Source organism: Castanea sativa, chromosome 8, assembly GCF_040712315.1.
Source record: "Castanea sativa cultivar Marrone di Chiusa Pesio chromosome 8, ASM4071231v1".
NCBI classification, from domain to species: Eukaryota; Viridiplantae; Streptophyta; class Magnoliopsida; order Fagales; family Fagaceae; genus Castanea; species Castanea sativa.
Window position 1 is genome coordinate 16,259,548 of NC_134020.1, and position 17,203 is coordinate 16,276,750.

General features: G+C 39.0%; 1 protein-coding gene across 1 annotated transcript in view; it reads right to left on the reverse strand.

The window, feature by feature from the left end:
* Positions 1-13,180: 13,180 nt before the first annotated feature.
* Positions 13,181-17,203, reverse strand: part of LOC142605927 (uncharacterized) — a 9,407-nt gene continuing 5,384 nt past the window's right edge. The window contains exon 2 of the mRNA XM_075777352.1: positions 13,181-14,031. Coding sequence (XP_075633467.1) covers positions 13,181-14,031 — 851 coding nt within the window. The remainder of the gene's footprint in view (positions 14,032-17,203) is intronic.

The window sequence follows — 17,203 nt, forward strand, 5'->3', positions numbered from 1 at the left end:
TGGGTATAGTAGTTAGTATTGAATGATATATATGCGATATGTATTGTATTGTGTACAAAACCATTGTGAGGCAAGGGTGTAAAATTACTTATGAATGGTATGATATGTGTGTGTGTGTGTGTGTGTGTGTGTGTGTGTGTGTGTGTGTGTGTGTGTGTGTGTGTGTATTTTATGAATTATATGCATCGGATGGTACATGAACATATGGTTTAAAATTAGCTTTTTACTAAAATTTTGGGCTATGACATGAGCTTAGGTACTTTTATACTCGTTTTTAAATACAATCATTGGGCTACTACTATTTTAGCCTAATACAAAGACCTAGCACGAGTTTTTCTTGCCCCCCCCCCCCTCTTTTTCACAAAAAATACTACACATTTGCCAACTTTTAGATTCCAAATCCTCCTATCAAAAAAATAAAATAAAATCCACCTAATGCCATCTCTCTCTCTCTCTCTCTCCCTCCTATGGAGATGAATTTGATTAGGCAATGGTGAATATGATGAGGGAAAAAATGATTTTAACTTATATATATATATATTATGTGTAAGGCCACAATTCGCACCTGAACCCAACAATGTGACGGGAATAGGCCCAAAAAGCCCAATCCAATGAAATTTGTAAAGCGTGGGCTTGAAACCTAGGTTTTTTGGATACTGGATAACAAAGATGACGGGCTATCCCTGTGATTCACATGCAACGAACTGTTTATGCCAAAGAAAATCTCTTCGAACGTAAGTTGAGGATGACTTGTATTGCTTTTCCTTGTTCTAAAGACAAAATACAATTGTAGGTGATGTGTACAATATATTTCTCTTTCTTTTTGGATCCCCACTCTTAGAATGCCTTTCTTTTCCTTTTATATAATTCTCATTCTTCCCTCCATCTTCCACGTATGGATCAAATCAATGACCCAGCTACTTGTTCCATCCACTGCCCTCTGGAAGTCTTCAAACAATAGCTGTAAGGCTGATCACCACTGTTGAGATGTCATTTTCCCATTAATGCGGCCAGAGAGGTAGGTACATAGTCTTTAATGCGGTGGTAATAGCTTTTTCTAAGATATTTGTCATTCGTTCTTCCCCTCTGTGCCCTTGTGGAACACATCTTCATCCACCAGACCTTCCAGAATTTCCTTCCATACATCATGGCGTATCATATGACCTTCACTTGACTTAGCCGAGGAGATGCCCCTCTTTAGACCATTCCCATCAACCTCATTAGCAATAGTAGGCTTGTGGGCTTTTAAGTTCAACATAATTATTACCATTAAACCCTCCTCGGACAGATTAATACCTTCGAATCTAGCCCAAGGCCCAAGAACATATTCTGATCCTTCTGCCCCCACAATAGCCCCTCAAAAATTCATTCTTTCTCCTATCCGAAGAGAAAAATGAAGTTTTGACTCAGCACCACAACCTTTGCACGCTTATAAAACCGTTACACGTGAGAATGTCATCTCACTTCTTTTGAAATTGCTCCTGACTCCTCGAAAGTCATAACGCCCTCGTTAATTGCTCCAAGTAACGCCCTGTCCTCCACGTCGAACGGTGAGATGCATATCCAACGGTTCGGGTTTTTCCTCAAAATTTGGGCGGGATAACTCCCATTCAATGCCGCCTCCCAAACATCAAAATGCCTAGGAAATCGCGACTTAACTCATTATGACAAAAATCAATCAAATCTCTAAACTTCCTCTTTCTTTCCCTCACCAAGAAGCTCGTGAAGAATTGTCTACTCATTTTCTTGTAAGTTTTTACTCTTTTAAGTTCCTTTTCTCCTTGACTATAGTCCTCGGCCATTAATTGTATCCTTTCCCTTTCTAAATCTCCATTTTCATTCCAACCAAATGGCTAGATTCAAGTGTCTAGTAGATACCGACGCCGGTATGGAGGGTTTCTAGGACAAATACCACATCCCTCAAGAAGTGGGTTTAAGATATTGCCCCCCAGAAGCTATAGCTGACGATAGGAAAGAAGAGGAAGTCGTCATTCCCATAATTGCCTTTTTAGAGGGTGGGATGACACTTCCCATGAAGAACGTAACTAGTGAATACTTACGTAACCATAGATTATCACCAGACCAGTGTATACCTAACATGTTTAGAATTTTAGGTTGTGTCGATGCCCTCAATGAGCAAATGGGTTTAAGTCTCACATGGCATGATGTTGCCCACATGTATGAGTGTCACCAACTTAAGGGTGTAGGGTACTATCTCAAGTCTAGATCTAGCATTGTTAGACTTATATCGTGCTTTCCCAAATCTAACAAAGGCATGAAGGACAACTATTTAATCGCCTCTGGGGAGTGGTACAACGGCCCCATTGTCCAGTTGAAGATGGAAAACCAGATGTGATTCCGTAGATTTTAGGTCCCCTGGCTTGGGGTTCATTTCTTCTAACTTTATCATTTAGATCGATTTTGTATTTTATTTTCCTATTTATTTGACATTTAATGTTGACCTGACCATATTTGGTTCCTCGGACATTCTTGCAGACAAAAACACGTATCTCCCCATTTAAGCTTATATAGCATCGCGGACCTTAATAGAGTTTTAAGATCCGAGGTGTTCGTGAGTGAAGACCTACAGGTGAGGGCAGCCTATCTCATCTTGGGATACGAACCATTATTAGCGACTTTCCAAGATATTGGCAACGCGATCATCATGGGAGATAGGAGACATAGAAGGATAGACGTCTCAAAACCAGATTTCCTTGCTCCACAAGATTTACCGGATGACCTTTCCGACATCCTATACATTCACCCACTAAAAGCAGTCCCTCCTTGGGTGCAACGTGAGACAACATCCATTCGAGAAGAGCCCACATCTCCTCGCTTGTCCCTTGAAGAGGAAATCGATCAGTTCCAACTTGAAGAAGTAGAGAAACCTTCAAAGGACCTAGTTGTCAACCTCTCGGACGAAGAAAACGAATCCGCTGAGGGTTCGGGTATTTAGGGTTTCATAGTTGCGTGGGTTGATAGCAGTGACGAGGAGGAAGAAGAAGAAATGTCTCAAAAAACAGGAACAAGTTTGAAGGATCTTCTCGGCAGGAGGAATAAACAAGTCATTGTGAAGGGCGCCTTGGCGTCTCAACCTCCTACCAATCTCCCACCCCTTCTCTCTCCTCTAGGCCCTCTTCCTCCTACACCCAGCCTCAAGAAGAAAAGATCAAATGAGGTCGAAGAAGAGGAAATGGCCTAGAAGAAAAAGAAAAAACAACAAAAAGCAAGAAAGGGCCAAGTTCGAGCCTCTTCTGTGTAGAGTAGGGATAGCCATGAATTGGCTGAGGTGCACCAAGCTCAATCCCATTGGTCACCTTCATTGGAATTGGATGGGGTCCCCATTTCCGGTAGCTCTTCTATAAGAGAATTCCAAAAAGGACATGCTCACTACCTGGCTAAAGTCCTGGAATAGCCTTTCCTTCTACCAAAGGACATGGAAGCCCTAGAGCACATAACGCAACCACAACTCTTCCTTTCCCTAAAAAGGGATTTGGCTCTGGTATATGTTACTCAATTATCTCCACTTTGTTATTTTCATTGTTCACTTCATATAAACTTTTTCATATGTACTTTCCTATTATTCTCATCATAATGTATTTGTTCACCACCTCCTCACAGGCTATTCAGGAGGTGTTTGTGGCCGAGAAATGGGTTGAAGATGCTCGGAACAAGACTGATGCCGAGATCAAGGTTAGGATTGAGACTGAACGAGCTCTGGGAAAGAAGCCACTAACAAGCTGATAATGGAGGGGCAGTTAAGGAGGAGTGTTGAGGCTGGGCTTAAAAAAGCCGAGGTGCAGGCGGAGGAGCAGTGCAAACAACTTCTTGACAAAGGACAAGAGCTAGCCACTGCCCAAAAAGACATCCTGCACTTGAAGGGTGAGCTAGCTCAGGCCCAAGAAATAGCCCGCACTATCAAGGAGACCGTGGATGCTGCCTCACTAGCTTCCTACAATAAGGGGGTTGAAGAAACTGAGACTTGGCTGGCCGAAGAACTCGCTGAGGTGTGCAGGGAATATTGTCAATAGGTATGGGCAGAAGCCCTTAATGTTGCTGGGGACCTTGCTACTTCTAAATGGAGAAAAGCCGAAAATATGTGGATTCCCCCAGACATCCATGTGTTTGAAGCCTTGCCTCCTCCTTCAACTACCTCTGAGTTAGTGCCTCCTACTCAACCCTTAACTGTCCAAGGCTCACTTCCACCCACTAAAGCGTCTACAGGATCCGATCAAGCTGCAGCCCAGGGTGAGGAGACTGACAAGGGTCTGAATAAGAAGGCTGACCAGGTTTATCCTCCACTTAGGGCGAAAGACAAAGGAAAGCAAATTATGACCTCATCCGAGATCAAGCCTTCAAACGCTCCCCTCATCATCAAAGAAGTGGCCTCCAAATCCTAAGAGACTGGGCCCAAACAAAAAGGGGAGGAGACAAAACAAAGGCAGCTGAATTAAAGTCCACAAAAGACCCTCCAATGAAATCCAAGACATAAACAACTCAGGACTCCTTCTCCATTTTTTTGTTCTGACTTCAAGATAATTTTGTTTTTATAAATTCATTGTTACCCTTTATCCTATGTTTTTATTTCCAATGTAACCACATACATTTGTAATGACAAGTTCGATTTTGAACTTTAATTTCTTACTGATTTCACCTACTGGCAATGTTCTACCCTTTATTTTAATATAATTTGTATATGTAACATGAATAACTTGGTGCACAAATGAACAGTGTAAGTCACAATAATACATTAGGCAATAGCAACAATCTGTCATGGAGATAATTTTATTTTATGGACTTATGCCTTCAATAAATAATTTATGTGTTGGAATTGTACTGTTTATCGTGCAATAGCAAGTAGTTAAGGTACATAAAAATATACATGAACCCAAAACGAGAGGAACATGGCCTGAAACAAGACCTTATGTAAAACTCAAGCATAAAGTAAATCATCAATCTTGATAGGCCAAAAACGAATCGACCCCTTGTGATGGATTAAGTTGATTAATTAGCCAAGTTATTAATTAATCAAGTTAACATGCAAAACACGTGGTAGCACAAATAAATCACCAATTAAACTAAGTATGCAGTGGAAATTAAATGACACGGTGATTTGTTTACGAATGGAGAAAACCTACACGGCAAAAATCCCACCGGGTGATTTTAAGGTCACCACTCTCGAAATTCCACTATTATCACAACAAGCGGTTACAAGTAAAGGAATCCCAAGTACCTTACCAACCTACAGTTGAACCCTTACCCTAATACCCAATTGGACTTGTTATGTAGTGACAATTTCTCCTATCAATGTACGGCTCCCAAGTACGTGACTAACCAATTGCGTGGATCCCAGTACGCGACTTCAATCACCAACTAGAGAAGATTGTTGGCTGCAAAGTTCTTCAATTAATCCATACGATGAAGATCAAGAAGATGCTTGGTTATAAAACCCTACGGTGCAAAGACACAACAACTTCTTCACAAGAGAGATGAACTAGGGCAAGAACTTCATCTCAAGTCACAATTTGCATGAAGAAGGATTTCTCAATGCTTGTGCAACTTGCATTCCTTTGACGACCCTTTAAACTAATCCTTTTATATGTTTAGGGTTAGGAGAAAAGAAAGCCTAAAGACATATCCACGGATTGGAATCAAAACAGAAATCAGAATCTATTTTTCTTAAACCTCAACAGATAGAGGTATCGAGATGCTGTCGAGCAGCTGCCGAGCCACGGGGCTGGAATAGCTCTTTAAACCTCGACACATGCTAGTTGTTGAGCTTTAATGAACTTGCACTTTTCAACTTGTTTCTTGGACAGACTTGATGATTTCAACACTTGATCTTGAAACATAGTTTCTTGAAGTATAAAACTCATCCTAATTGTACTAAATTACAAGTAAAGTGCGTTTTGTCAAAGGATTAGCCAATTACATAAATGAATGACATATGTTTTAAACAAGTGAAACACATAGGTCCTAACAAATCTTACCAAAGTATGTGGTCCGAGAGCTAAATGTAGCCAAAACTCTGTTTAATCTTTGGAAAGATGGACACAAATGTTAATTTCCTCAAAGTAGATGATCTAAGGATCAGACGTAACTAAGGTTCTGTTTAACACTTAATAAAATATCAATTTCCACAAGGTATGTAGTCCGAGGAGACAGACATGACCAAGTTTCTGTTTGATACTTATAAAAATGAACTGAAGTGTTAATTTCCCCAAAGTAGATGGTCTGAGGACCAGACGTAACTAAGGTTCTATTTAACACTTAATAAAATATCAATTTCCACAAGGTATGTGGTCCGAGGAGCCAGGCATAACCAAGTTTCTTTTTGATACTTAAAAAAATGAACTGAAGTGTTAATTTCCCCAAAGTAGATGGTTCGAGGACTAGACGTAACTAAGGTTCTGTTTAACACTTAATAAAATATCAATTTTCACAAGGTATGTGGTCCGAGGAGCTAGGCATAACTAAGTTTCTGTTTGATACTTATAAAATTGAACTGAAGTGTTAATTTCCCCAAAATAGATGGTCCGAGGACCAGACGTAACTAAGATTCTGTTTAACACTTAATAAAATATCAATTTCCACAAGGTATGTGGTCCGAAGAGTCAAGCATAACCAAGTTTCTGTTTGATACTTAGAAAAAATAATAATCAACGCAACACAATGATAACCAAACTAAGATGACAGAGGTGCCTTTCATTAATAATAGTACATTCTTAGATTATTAACATTCCAGGGACGTTGTACAACCTTTTCATTTAAATCTACAAGATAATATGCCCCTATGCCAGCTACTGAAGTGATACGATATGGTCCTTCCAAGTTAGGTCCCAATTTTCCCCATGTTGGGTTCTTGGCAGTTCCCAGGACCTTTCTTAGCACCACATCACCAGGGGCTAGCGGCCATAACTTCACATGGGAATCATATCCATGTTTAAGTTTTTGTTGATAATAAGCTAACTGAACCATAGCATTCTCTCGTCGTTCCTCAACTAGGTCTAAGCTTCTCTCCAATAAACTGTCATTATTACTTGGGATGAAAGAACTTGTTCTCAGTGTCGGGAACCCAGTTTCTAGAGGGATTACTACTTCGGCTCCATAAGTCATAGAGAAAAGCGTCTCTCTAGTGGATCTTCGAGGTGTAGTTCGATACGTCCACAAAACATGTGGCAATTCTTCCACCCATCTACCTTTGACATCATCCAACCTTTTCTTGAGCCTACTGACTATAACTTTATTTACTGCCTCAGCCTGCCCATTTCCTTGCGGATAAGCTGGAGTAGAATATCTATTCGTGATGCCTAGATCACAACAATACCCTCTGAAGGCCTTACTATCAAATTGCAGGCCGTTATCTGAAATAAGAGTATGAGGGATTCCGAACTTGGTGATAATGTTTTTCCAGACAAACTTCTTCGCATCCACGTCCCTAATGTTTGACAATGGCTCTGCTTCAACCCATTTAGTGAAATAATCCGTTCCAACAAGCTGCCACCTTCTATTCCCTGCTGCCTTTGGGAAAGGCCCTATAATATCCAAGCCCCTCTGAGCAAAAGACCATAGACTAGACAGAGGGTTAAGGACACCCCCTGGTTGATGAATGTTGAGAGCATACCTTTGACACTGATCACACTTTCTTGCATAATCTTGTGCTTCTCTCTGCATGTTGGGCTACCAATATCCTTGGGTAAGAGCTTTGTGAGCTAAAGACCTTCCTCCTGTGTGACTTCCACAAATCCCTTCATGCAACTCCTCCAAAAGTAATTCCGTTGCTTCAGGATGTATACACAGTAGATATGGTCCTGAGAAGGAGAGTTTGTACAACTTCTGGTCCTCGGATAGCGAAAATCGAGCTGCTTTCCTGTGTACTTTATTTGCTTCAGATTTCTCCTTGGGCAAGACATCATTTTTAAGGAAGGACACTATAGGATCCATCCAACTAGATCCTACCCTTATTTGATGAACTCGAATGGTGTCGCAATTCATTCTGGAAGTCTTACACAAGTCTTCAACAAGGATGACCCGAGGTAGGCTTTGTGCCGAGGACGTTGCAAGGGTGTCTAGGGAATTAGCATTGGTATTCATCCTCCTGGAAACATGGAACAAGGTAAAAGATTCAAATTTTGACTGTAAAGACCTGACTTGGGCTAGATATTCTTACATTCTTGGATCTCTGGCCTCTAACTTCCCTTCCATGTGGCCAACTACCAATTGCGAATTCGAGAACATTTGCGCTGTTTTTCCACCCATTTTCTAAACCATATCCATCCCTATCAGAAGGGCTTCATACTCTGCCTCATTGTTGGTGGCCGAGAACCTCAGTCTCAAGGATTTCTCGAAAACAAATCCTTCAGGTGAAACCAGAACTAGCCCTACACCGGATCCCCTTTGGTTTGCTGCTCCATCGACATACACTCGCCAAATCAAAGGTTCTTTGCACGAGATCATGCCAACTGATTTTTCATCCATGGCCAAGCCTTTAACATTCTCCTCTAATGAGGGCTCAACAAATTTTGCCACCAAATCAACAAGGACCTGGCCCTTCACGAAAGTACGAGGCATGTACTTGATATCAAAGGCCCCCAAAATAGTACCCCACTTGGAAATTCTTCCCGTGTAGTCAGCACTTTGAAGTACGGACTTAAAAGGAAGCTGAGTCAAAATAACAACTGTATGAGATTGGAAGTAATGAGGAAGCTTACGTGTTGCATGTACTACCGCTAGGATTGCTTTTTCCAACTCTAAATAATGCATCTTGGCCTCGTGTAAAGATTTGCTTATGTAATAAACTGGTCGCTGTATATTATTATCAACCCGTGTCAAAACCAAGCTAACGACATGATTAGCCACAGCAATATACGCAAATAAAACTTCATCGAGCTCTGGCCGAGACATAATGGGTGGTCACGAAAGGTAATCTTTAAGATGTTGAAAAGCTAAGGCACACTCCTCTATCCACTCAAGTCCCTTCCATTTATTTAACAATAGGAAGAAAGGTCTGCACCTATCTGTTGACCGAGAGATGAATCGGTTAAGGGCAGCAGTCATACCTATCAACCTTTGAACTTCTTTTGGATTCTGAGGTGGCTATACACTATTAATGGCCATGACCTGCGCAGGGTTGACCTCAATTCATATAGCCTAAAAATTTACCTAATCCCACACCAAAAGAATACTTTGAAGCATTAAGATGCAAACTGTACTTCCTCAGCGTCTGAAAAGTATCATTAAGATCTTCTACATGCATGGAAACCATTTTACTTTTCACCACCACGTCATCCACGTATACTTCAATTTTTTTTCTCAAAGTTTCATTTTTAGAGTGTACCACCATCTTTTGATTAAAATGACTCACATGTTCGACAGGATCTGTTCGGCCGTTATAGATAGTGAAATTTGGTTGGGTGAAGCGCCGAGGAAGCTTTCCTTTCTCCACCCTGCGTGTGAAAGGTAACTTGGAAATTTGGGGCAATGCCTTGCTCATAGCATCGTTTCCCAAGCCCTTGGCGGAAGACTTCTTGTCCTTACGAACATGAAGGTCATCTTTCTCGTACGAGAAAGATTCACTAAGAGGAGTTCTTGGCCTGGGCCTATAACTACTACCTTGAGAGTCTTCGGAAGAAGGATTAGAAAACGAAGGTGTTCATCTCCATCTTGCACGGCGTAACTTCTTCTTCAAATGGTCAATCTCCTTCTGCATGGCCTTAGCAACGTCCTCTTGAGGAATTCTGCTTCCACCCCGTGAATGACTCCTAGTGGTGTGCCCTGTATGCACACTACCCTCTCGATCTCTTTCCCGCTCAAGATGTTGGAAGTGGTCTTCATGTTGGGACCCCAAAGACTCTGCGTGGTGTGCATTCGAGCCAGCCATCACGTTACCCTTCCTTCAACACAAGATTTTCCATAGACGGTGCCAATTGTAAGGCCACAATTCGCACCCGAATCCAACAGTGTAACGGGAACAGGCCCAAAAAGCCCAATACAATGAAATTTGTATAGCGTGGGCTTGAAACCTAGGTTTTATGGATACTGGAAAATAAAGATGACGGGCTATCCCCGCGATTCACATGCAACGAATTGTTTATGCCAAAGAAACTCTCCTCGGACGTAAGCCAAGGATGACTTGTATTGCCTTTCCTTGTTCTAAAGACAAAATACAATTGTAGGTGATGTGTACAATATATTTCTCTTTCTTTTGCAATCCCCCCTCTTAGAATGCATTTCTTTTCCTTTTATATCATTCTCCTTCTTCCCTCAATCTTCCACGTATGGATCAGATTAATGACCCAGCTACTTGTCCCATCCACCGCCCTCTGGAAGTCTTCAAATAATAGCTGTAAGGCTGATCACCACTGTTCAGATGTCATTTCCCCATTAATGCGGCCAGAGAGGTAGGTACAAAGTCTTTAATGCGGTGGTAACAACTTTTTCTAAGATATTTCTCATTCTTTCTTCCCCTCAGTGCCCTTGTGAAATACATCTTCATCCACCAGACCTTCTAGAATTTCCTTCCATACATCATGGCGTATCATATGACCTTCACTTGACTTAGCCGAGGAGATGCCCCTCCTCGGACCATTCCCATCAACCTCATTAGCAATAGTAGGCCTGTGGGCTTTTAAGTTCAACATAATTATTACCATTAAACCCTCCTTGGACAGATTAATACCTTCGAATCTAGCCCAAGGCCCAAGAACATATTCTGACCCTTTTGCCCTCACATTATGTATTTATACTTTTATATTTAATAAATTTGAATATGGATATTATAAATATATTTTCATTTGAATTTTTTTTTTTAATTTGGTCAAATGTCATAGCATAAATGATAATTAAAGCAATCATTAGTCGTATATGTTCCAATTTTATAATAAATATTCTATTTAAGTATGTATATTTATAGTTTTTCATAAATTTTATATAGTGTTTGTGTATCTTATGATACATGATACAAAGATAAATAAAAATGAAAAAAAAAAAACAATTCATGATATGATTTACGTTTTGACAACTATAGTCATAATTACAACTTTTTAAAAAAAAAACTATATTTTCCCTAATTCTATTTTATTTTAATCGATTAAGAGGTTTAATGGTAAGATATTATTGATAAGAATTGGATATGTTAGTATATGATTTTAAATATAAAGGTTGATTGTTGTATGGAATGTATATTCGTAAATTTTTGAAAAGTTAAATTTTAGACTCGGTATAGCAATATTGATTTTATTTGTATTGTTAAAATTAGACATGGCAAAATTGGCGGATAGGGTCAATCGGGTTGCGGGCCAAAATAGGTCATTTTAAGCAGGTTAAAAACAGATTTGGGTCAATCAAGTTGCGGGTCGGGTTGGGTCAGTTTGACCTGTATTTTTCACATGGATTTTGTTTTTAAGAAAACAACATGTATTTGCCATTCAGAAAGTTATGCAACAAATTACTTGATGTAAAATGCATTACTTTGAATTCATCACTTATATCAAAAATGAATTACACTTATTAATACTTATTCAATAATTTTAAAATTATTTAAATCCAAACATTGCTATCTAAAACAGAATAACACAAAGATAAGTAAAACAAATACACAAGTTTTTTTTTCTGCACAATATCAATATCCCAAAATAAAAAACAAAATTACAAATGACTTATTGGATCATTCATTTGACAAGGAATAAAAACATATAAGAAATTTACAATCTTGAAAATTAATTTTATAATCTATTGTCAATTGTGGTTGGCGCTTTATTTAAATTTGAGATATATATTAAATTTTGATTGTTTACTTATTTATACATGATCTCTTTTATGAATATCATATCATTGTTAAGCAACACACACTCTAGGAAATATCATAATTTATTTTGCAAAGCCATTTATTTTGGACCTAAATTGTTAAAAAATAGGTCTAAACATTCATAATTTATGTTAATTTGATACTTTGGCTTCACTATTTTCACACTTATGAATGTTTCTCACACATGTCTACAATTTTAAATCTATGTTTTTAAATATACAGTAACCAAATTATCTTAGCATGTACTTTGCTATTTGATATCTAAAAATCTTTACTTATTACGAAATACTCAATCATTTATCTTTCAATTAATTTATATACAGTTATGTAAATATCTCAATTGTTTCCTTAAAGCTCACAACAAACAATCAAACCAATATTGTCTTTATTTTATTTTATTTTTTTACCAAAAAAATTTTAAAAAAATGGTTCAGGTTCAGGTTGGGTCACAGGTCAGGTCGGGTTGGGTTGACCCGCAAAAAAATGGGTCGAGTAATTATGGGTCAACCCGTTTTTGCTTCGGGTCAAAAAAATCAGGTTTGAGTTAGGTATTTTTCGGGCAGCACTGCTTGATTTTTGACCATGGTGATTTTTGACGTATGCATAGTACGTTATGGCTGGAAATATCTACAGACGGTAGTACTTCAAATTGGATACAAACTCAACAATAAACATTGTTAATTACAAGTGAATTCCAGATAACTCAATTGGTAAAGTCTCTGATGGTTGAATAAGAGATCTGAGGTTCAATCCCCACCTACACCAAAAACTGATTGGTGTCTTGGTCTGATAACAAAGAGCTATCTTCAGAAGTGGACGCCATAGGCTAAAACTCTCTCTTTCAAAAAAAAAAAAACATTGTTAATTACAAAAGATTTATATTGGGTTTGGAATGTTACCATAAAAATATAACTTTTCTTAGGACAAAAAGGCATTAGTGGTCAACATTCAGCACAAGGAAAACGTGTTTTTATGGATGACCATGTTGCGAATGCTATCCTCAACAATCCTAAAATTTCAAAACTAAGGACATGAAGCAATATATAAATTATATAATCAAACCTCAGAATTGGTACTAACTAGTATTTATTTAGTGACCATTATATGAATTACCTTTTCCGGCTGCTATAATTGACACGGTTTTTTTTTTTTTTTGGAGAGAAAAGACAACTTACTGATTTTATTGATTATTCCACAATGTGGATCTCACCAGTTACAAAGTCATCAATGTCTGACGGAACAGACTCCATCCAAGCATAAAAAGGAAAGGATAATCTTGCTCTTTGGGCAAAAGCATATGCTACCACATTACTTTGCCTTACAACATGAGCAAAAGAAAAACTCCGCATGGAGCTAGCATGAAATAAAATGTCTCTAAACAAATGCCCGATAGATTAGGATTGCATTCCCCCCCCCCAATAGCCCTTTGATGACTATTTTTGAATCACCTACAAAGTGGGACAGTTGTAACCCAATTTCTTTTGCAAAAATCACAGCGTGCCTTGTTGCCAGGATCTGAAGACACTCCATAGAATGCGGTTTGATTATTTTTTCTGCCATTGCCACGACAACTAGTCCTCTTGAGTCACGTACCACAATGCCCACACCAGCTTCATCATTTTCATTAAACAATGCTCCATCAAAGTTGACTTTATACTGACCTGGCTTTGGAGGTATCCAGTTGCGTTGTCTTTGCATCTTATTACTAACAGGTGGTTCACGGCAAGAATGAAATAATTGCAGAAAATTTCTTATTGCATCTCTAATGCCATTGAGTGGCGTTGTTTTTTCATTCAGTCTCGACTTATTTCTGCGTGCCCATACAAACCATGCTGTTGTTGCAAAATCTTCACGCAATCTCGGTTTTGATAGGACCTTCTCTACCAAGTCCTGAAATGATCCTTGTGCCACTTCAAATTGGTTCACCCAGTTGAAGTCACGGTCCCATACTTGCTTGACAGCCTCACAGCCCCACAATGCATGGAGCGTGTCTTCATCAACTCGGCCACACAGATGGCAGATCAGATCACTCAGAATTTTCCTCTTCATCAGATTAATTCTCGTTGGCAAGCTATCTGTACAAGCTCTCCAAAGAAAATGCTTAACTTTCCCCGACACCCCTGGCTTCCATATTTTCGACCAGAACCTAGCTACTAGCCCCGAATCTGAACTTGAGGCTTCATCACTCCTTGCTTCCTCACATAGAGCATGGTACCCAGATTTAACTGAATAAACTCAACTCCTTTCTAAAGCTCAGTATAACAGATCCGGTTGTGGTAAGTCAGATAGAGGAATTGCCTTAATCCTTGTAGCATCGAAAGGTAGAAAGCATGAATCAATTAAATGATTTTTCCAACATCCCAATCTAACACCAATCAAGTTAGCCACCTTCATGTTCTCATCCACTCCTTGTACCGTACCTATCACTCTCCCACCCAAGGCATTAGGTATCCAATTGTCTTTGAATACACTTATGGACAGACCATCCCCAATTCTCCATTTTGCACCCATGGAAATTACTTTTCTAGACTTCAAGATACTCTTCCAAGCAAACGACCTCGAGGAGTGTTTTGCATAAAAAATGGTACCATTTGGAAAGTATTTTGACTTAAACACACGATAAAATAAGGAGTTTTTATCATGAATTAGTCTCCATACCTATTTGGCCAACATTGCGTCATTGAACTTTTCTAGCTCCTTAAAACCCAACCTGCCTTCTTTCTTTGGTTTACAAAGTATTTCCCAAATTTTCTAATGAATCTTCCTTCTTTCCCCCCTTTGTCCCCACCAAAACCTCCGAATAGGCATCTCAATATCCCTACATAATCCCACCGGGAGCTTGAAACGCCCCATTGCAAAAGTAGGTATAGCATGAACCATTGCTTTTAACAATACTTCTTTTCCGGCTTGAGATAAGAGTTTTTCCTTCCACCCTTGAAATTTGCTACAAACTTGATCTTTTATGTAATTCAAGCTTGCTCTTCTATGTTTCCCAACAATTGTTGGTAGGCCAAATATTTTTCATAATGTTTTGTCTTCGGTACCCCAAGGAGCTCTTTCATGGAATTCTTTACCCCTTCACTAGTAGACTTGCCAAAGAAGAGAGTAGTTTTCTGATGAGAATCAACAAGCATTCAAGAATCCATTGCATGTTCCAGTTGGGCCTATTACAAGAGCAAGATCCAAGAAGCACTTAATGGGCTGATTCAAGAGATTTGGGCTGATTCTAACGCAGGATATTCCAAGCTTGGCCCAAAGGAAGATGAAAGTGTAATAAATTTAATTCAAGCTATTTAGGGCTGATTTGGCTTAATTGGGAGTGATTTATGGCTTGAATTAATGGCTAATTGACTTTCCAGCTCTGTATCAGTTAAGACAGATTTTTTCCTATTGTGAATCTGCTAATTTCAGACCAAATCAACTTTTATTTAGGGTTTTATTATTTAGCACGTTTTTTAGGTATTTTCCTTGTTTTTAGGTGCATGTAATGTCTTTTAGGTCAAACTTGATTCTTGATATGGTAAGGTATCAATTAGGAGTTATTTTAGAATATATTTTCTTGTCTGTCAAGTTTTGTGGAGTCCTTAAATAGGCCCTGAAGTCTGTAAACGTTTTTCAGAAAATTATTGAATAAAATTCAGAAAAGGTGAGGCTTTGCTCTCTTTTGGTTCTTCAAGAACTGTGAACTTATCAAGGATTCTTCCTTATGGCGTTCAAACTTTATACCTTTGGTTCGTGATTCTTTATAATCATTGGGTCAAGGTCAACTTATACCTTTGGTTCGCGTTTCGATTATAAACGTTGGGTCAGGGTTTCTATCATAAATCTGATTTTTAGCTTTCCTGGGTTAAATATTCCAATATTTTTGTTGGGTCTCAAAGCGTGTCGATTGAGGTTCGCATCATTTGGTATCAGAGCACAGGTTCTAAAATCAGTTTTCTATCCATTTATCTTTTGTTTCATGTTATCATCGTATTCTATTCTTTTGTGTTCTCCATTCATCGTTCTTATTTTTTTTGTTTTTGTTTAAGTGCACTAGGTTAAAATCGTGCACCTAGTTCCCAAAAAAAAAAAAAAAAAAAAAAAAACTAAAACGTGAAAAAAAAAAAGACATTTGAAAGGAAATAGCAAAAAAAAAAAAAAAAAAAAAAAATTTGTAGTTTCAGTTCCCTTAGACCAAAATATTGTTTTCTTTTGTCTTCTTCCTTTGATTTGGTATTTCTGTCATATTTTCTTGCCATTGGTATTTGTTTTAACACTACAAGTTGAATTTCTTAATCAAGTTTACTAGTTCATTGCAGAACTGAAAAGGCGAAGCTACGAGTGGAAAAAGGCAAGAGAGTGTGAGACTAATATCGGGAAAAAACCAATTTAAGAGTGAAACACGAGTGGGAGTGACATAATTTGAGTGCAAACACGTGAGGGAGTGTTGTGAGGAATTATTTCTAACAATTCTTTGTTGTTTCAAAAGTATGTCTTTCAGGTGTGAAACATCAAATAGGGAAGGAGGGGAGGAGTCGTCCATCATTTTGCAGGCTATGCAACAACAATTTGAACGCATGAACGTGGTGTTTAATGAGATTCGGGATCGGATGGATAGGCGGAGACCGTTATTGCGCTTTGCGTGAGGAGCGTCCCTAAAGAGGCCTGTGCTAGAAGGCAAGAAAGGCGTTCTCGCATGAATGATTCGATGACTACCACGAGGATGAGTTCGAAGATGAAGAAGATCAATCTTCCTTGAACAATGAGGGCAGGTTTGTGCCAAGGGGAGAAAGGCGTGGCGAGAGATTTCCGAAGAGATCCAAGATGGCAAGATGGGACAGGAACCTAGGAAACATAAAAATGAAGATACCAACATTCCAAGGGAAAAATGATCCGAGCATACTTGGAGTGGGAGAAGAAGGTGGAGTTAATTTTTCATGCCACAACTACTCCGAGGAGAAAAAGGTAAAACTCGCTGTCATTGAGTTTACGACTATGCTATTATATGGTGGTATCAACTTGTGATGAACGAAGGAGAAACCATGAGAGACCTATTGAGAGTTTGGGAGGAAATGAAGGCAATCATGAGGAGCGGTTGTTCCTAGTCACTACTATAGAGACTTGTATCAGAAATTTAGAGTCTTACTCAAGGCTATAGGAGCGTGGATGACTACCACAAGGAGATGGAGATTGCCATGATTCGGGCAAATGTAGAGGAGGATAGAGAAGCTACCATGGCAAGGTTTTTGAATGGGCTGAATCGTGACATTGCCAACGTGGTGGAGTTGCAGCACTACGTGGAGTTGGAGGACATGGTGCACATGGCAATAAAGGTAGAACGACTTAAAAGGAAAGGAACTCGTTATTTCAAAATCCGGGCTCCTCTACTTCATGGAGGTCAAATGGGAGGAAAGA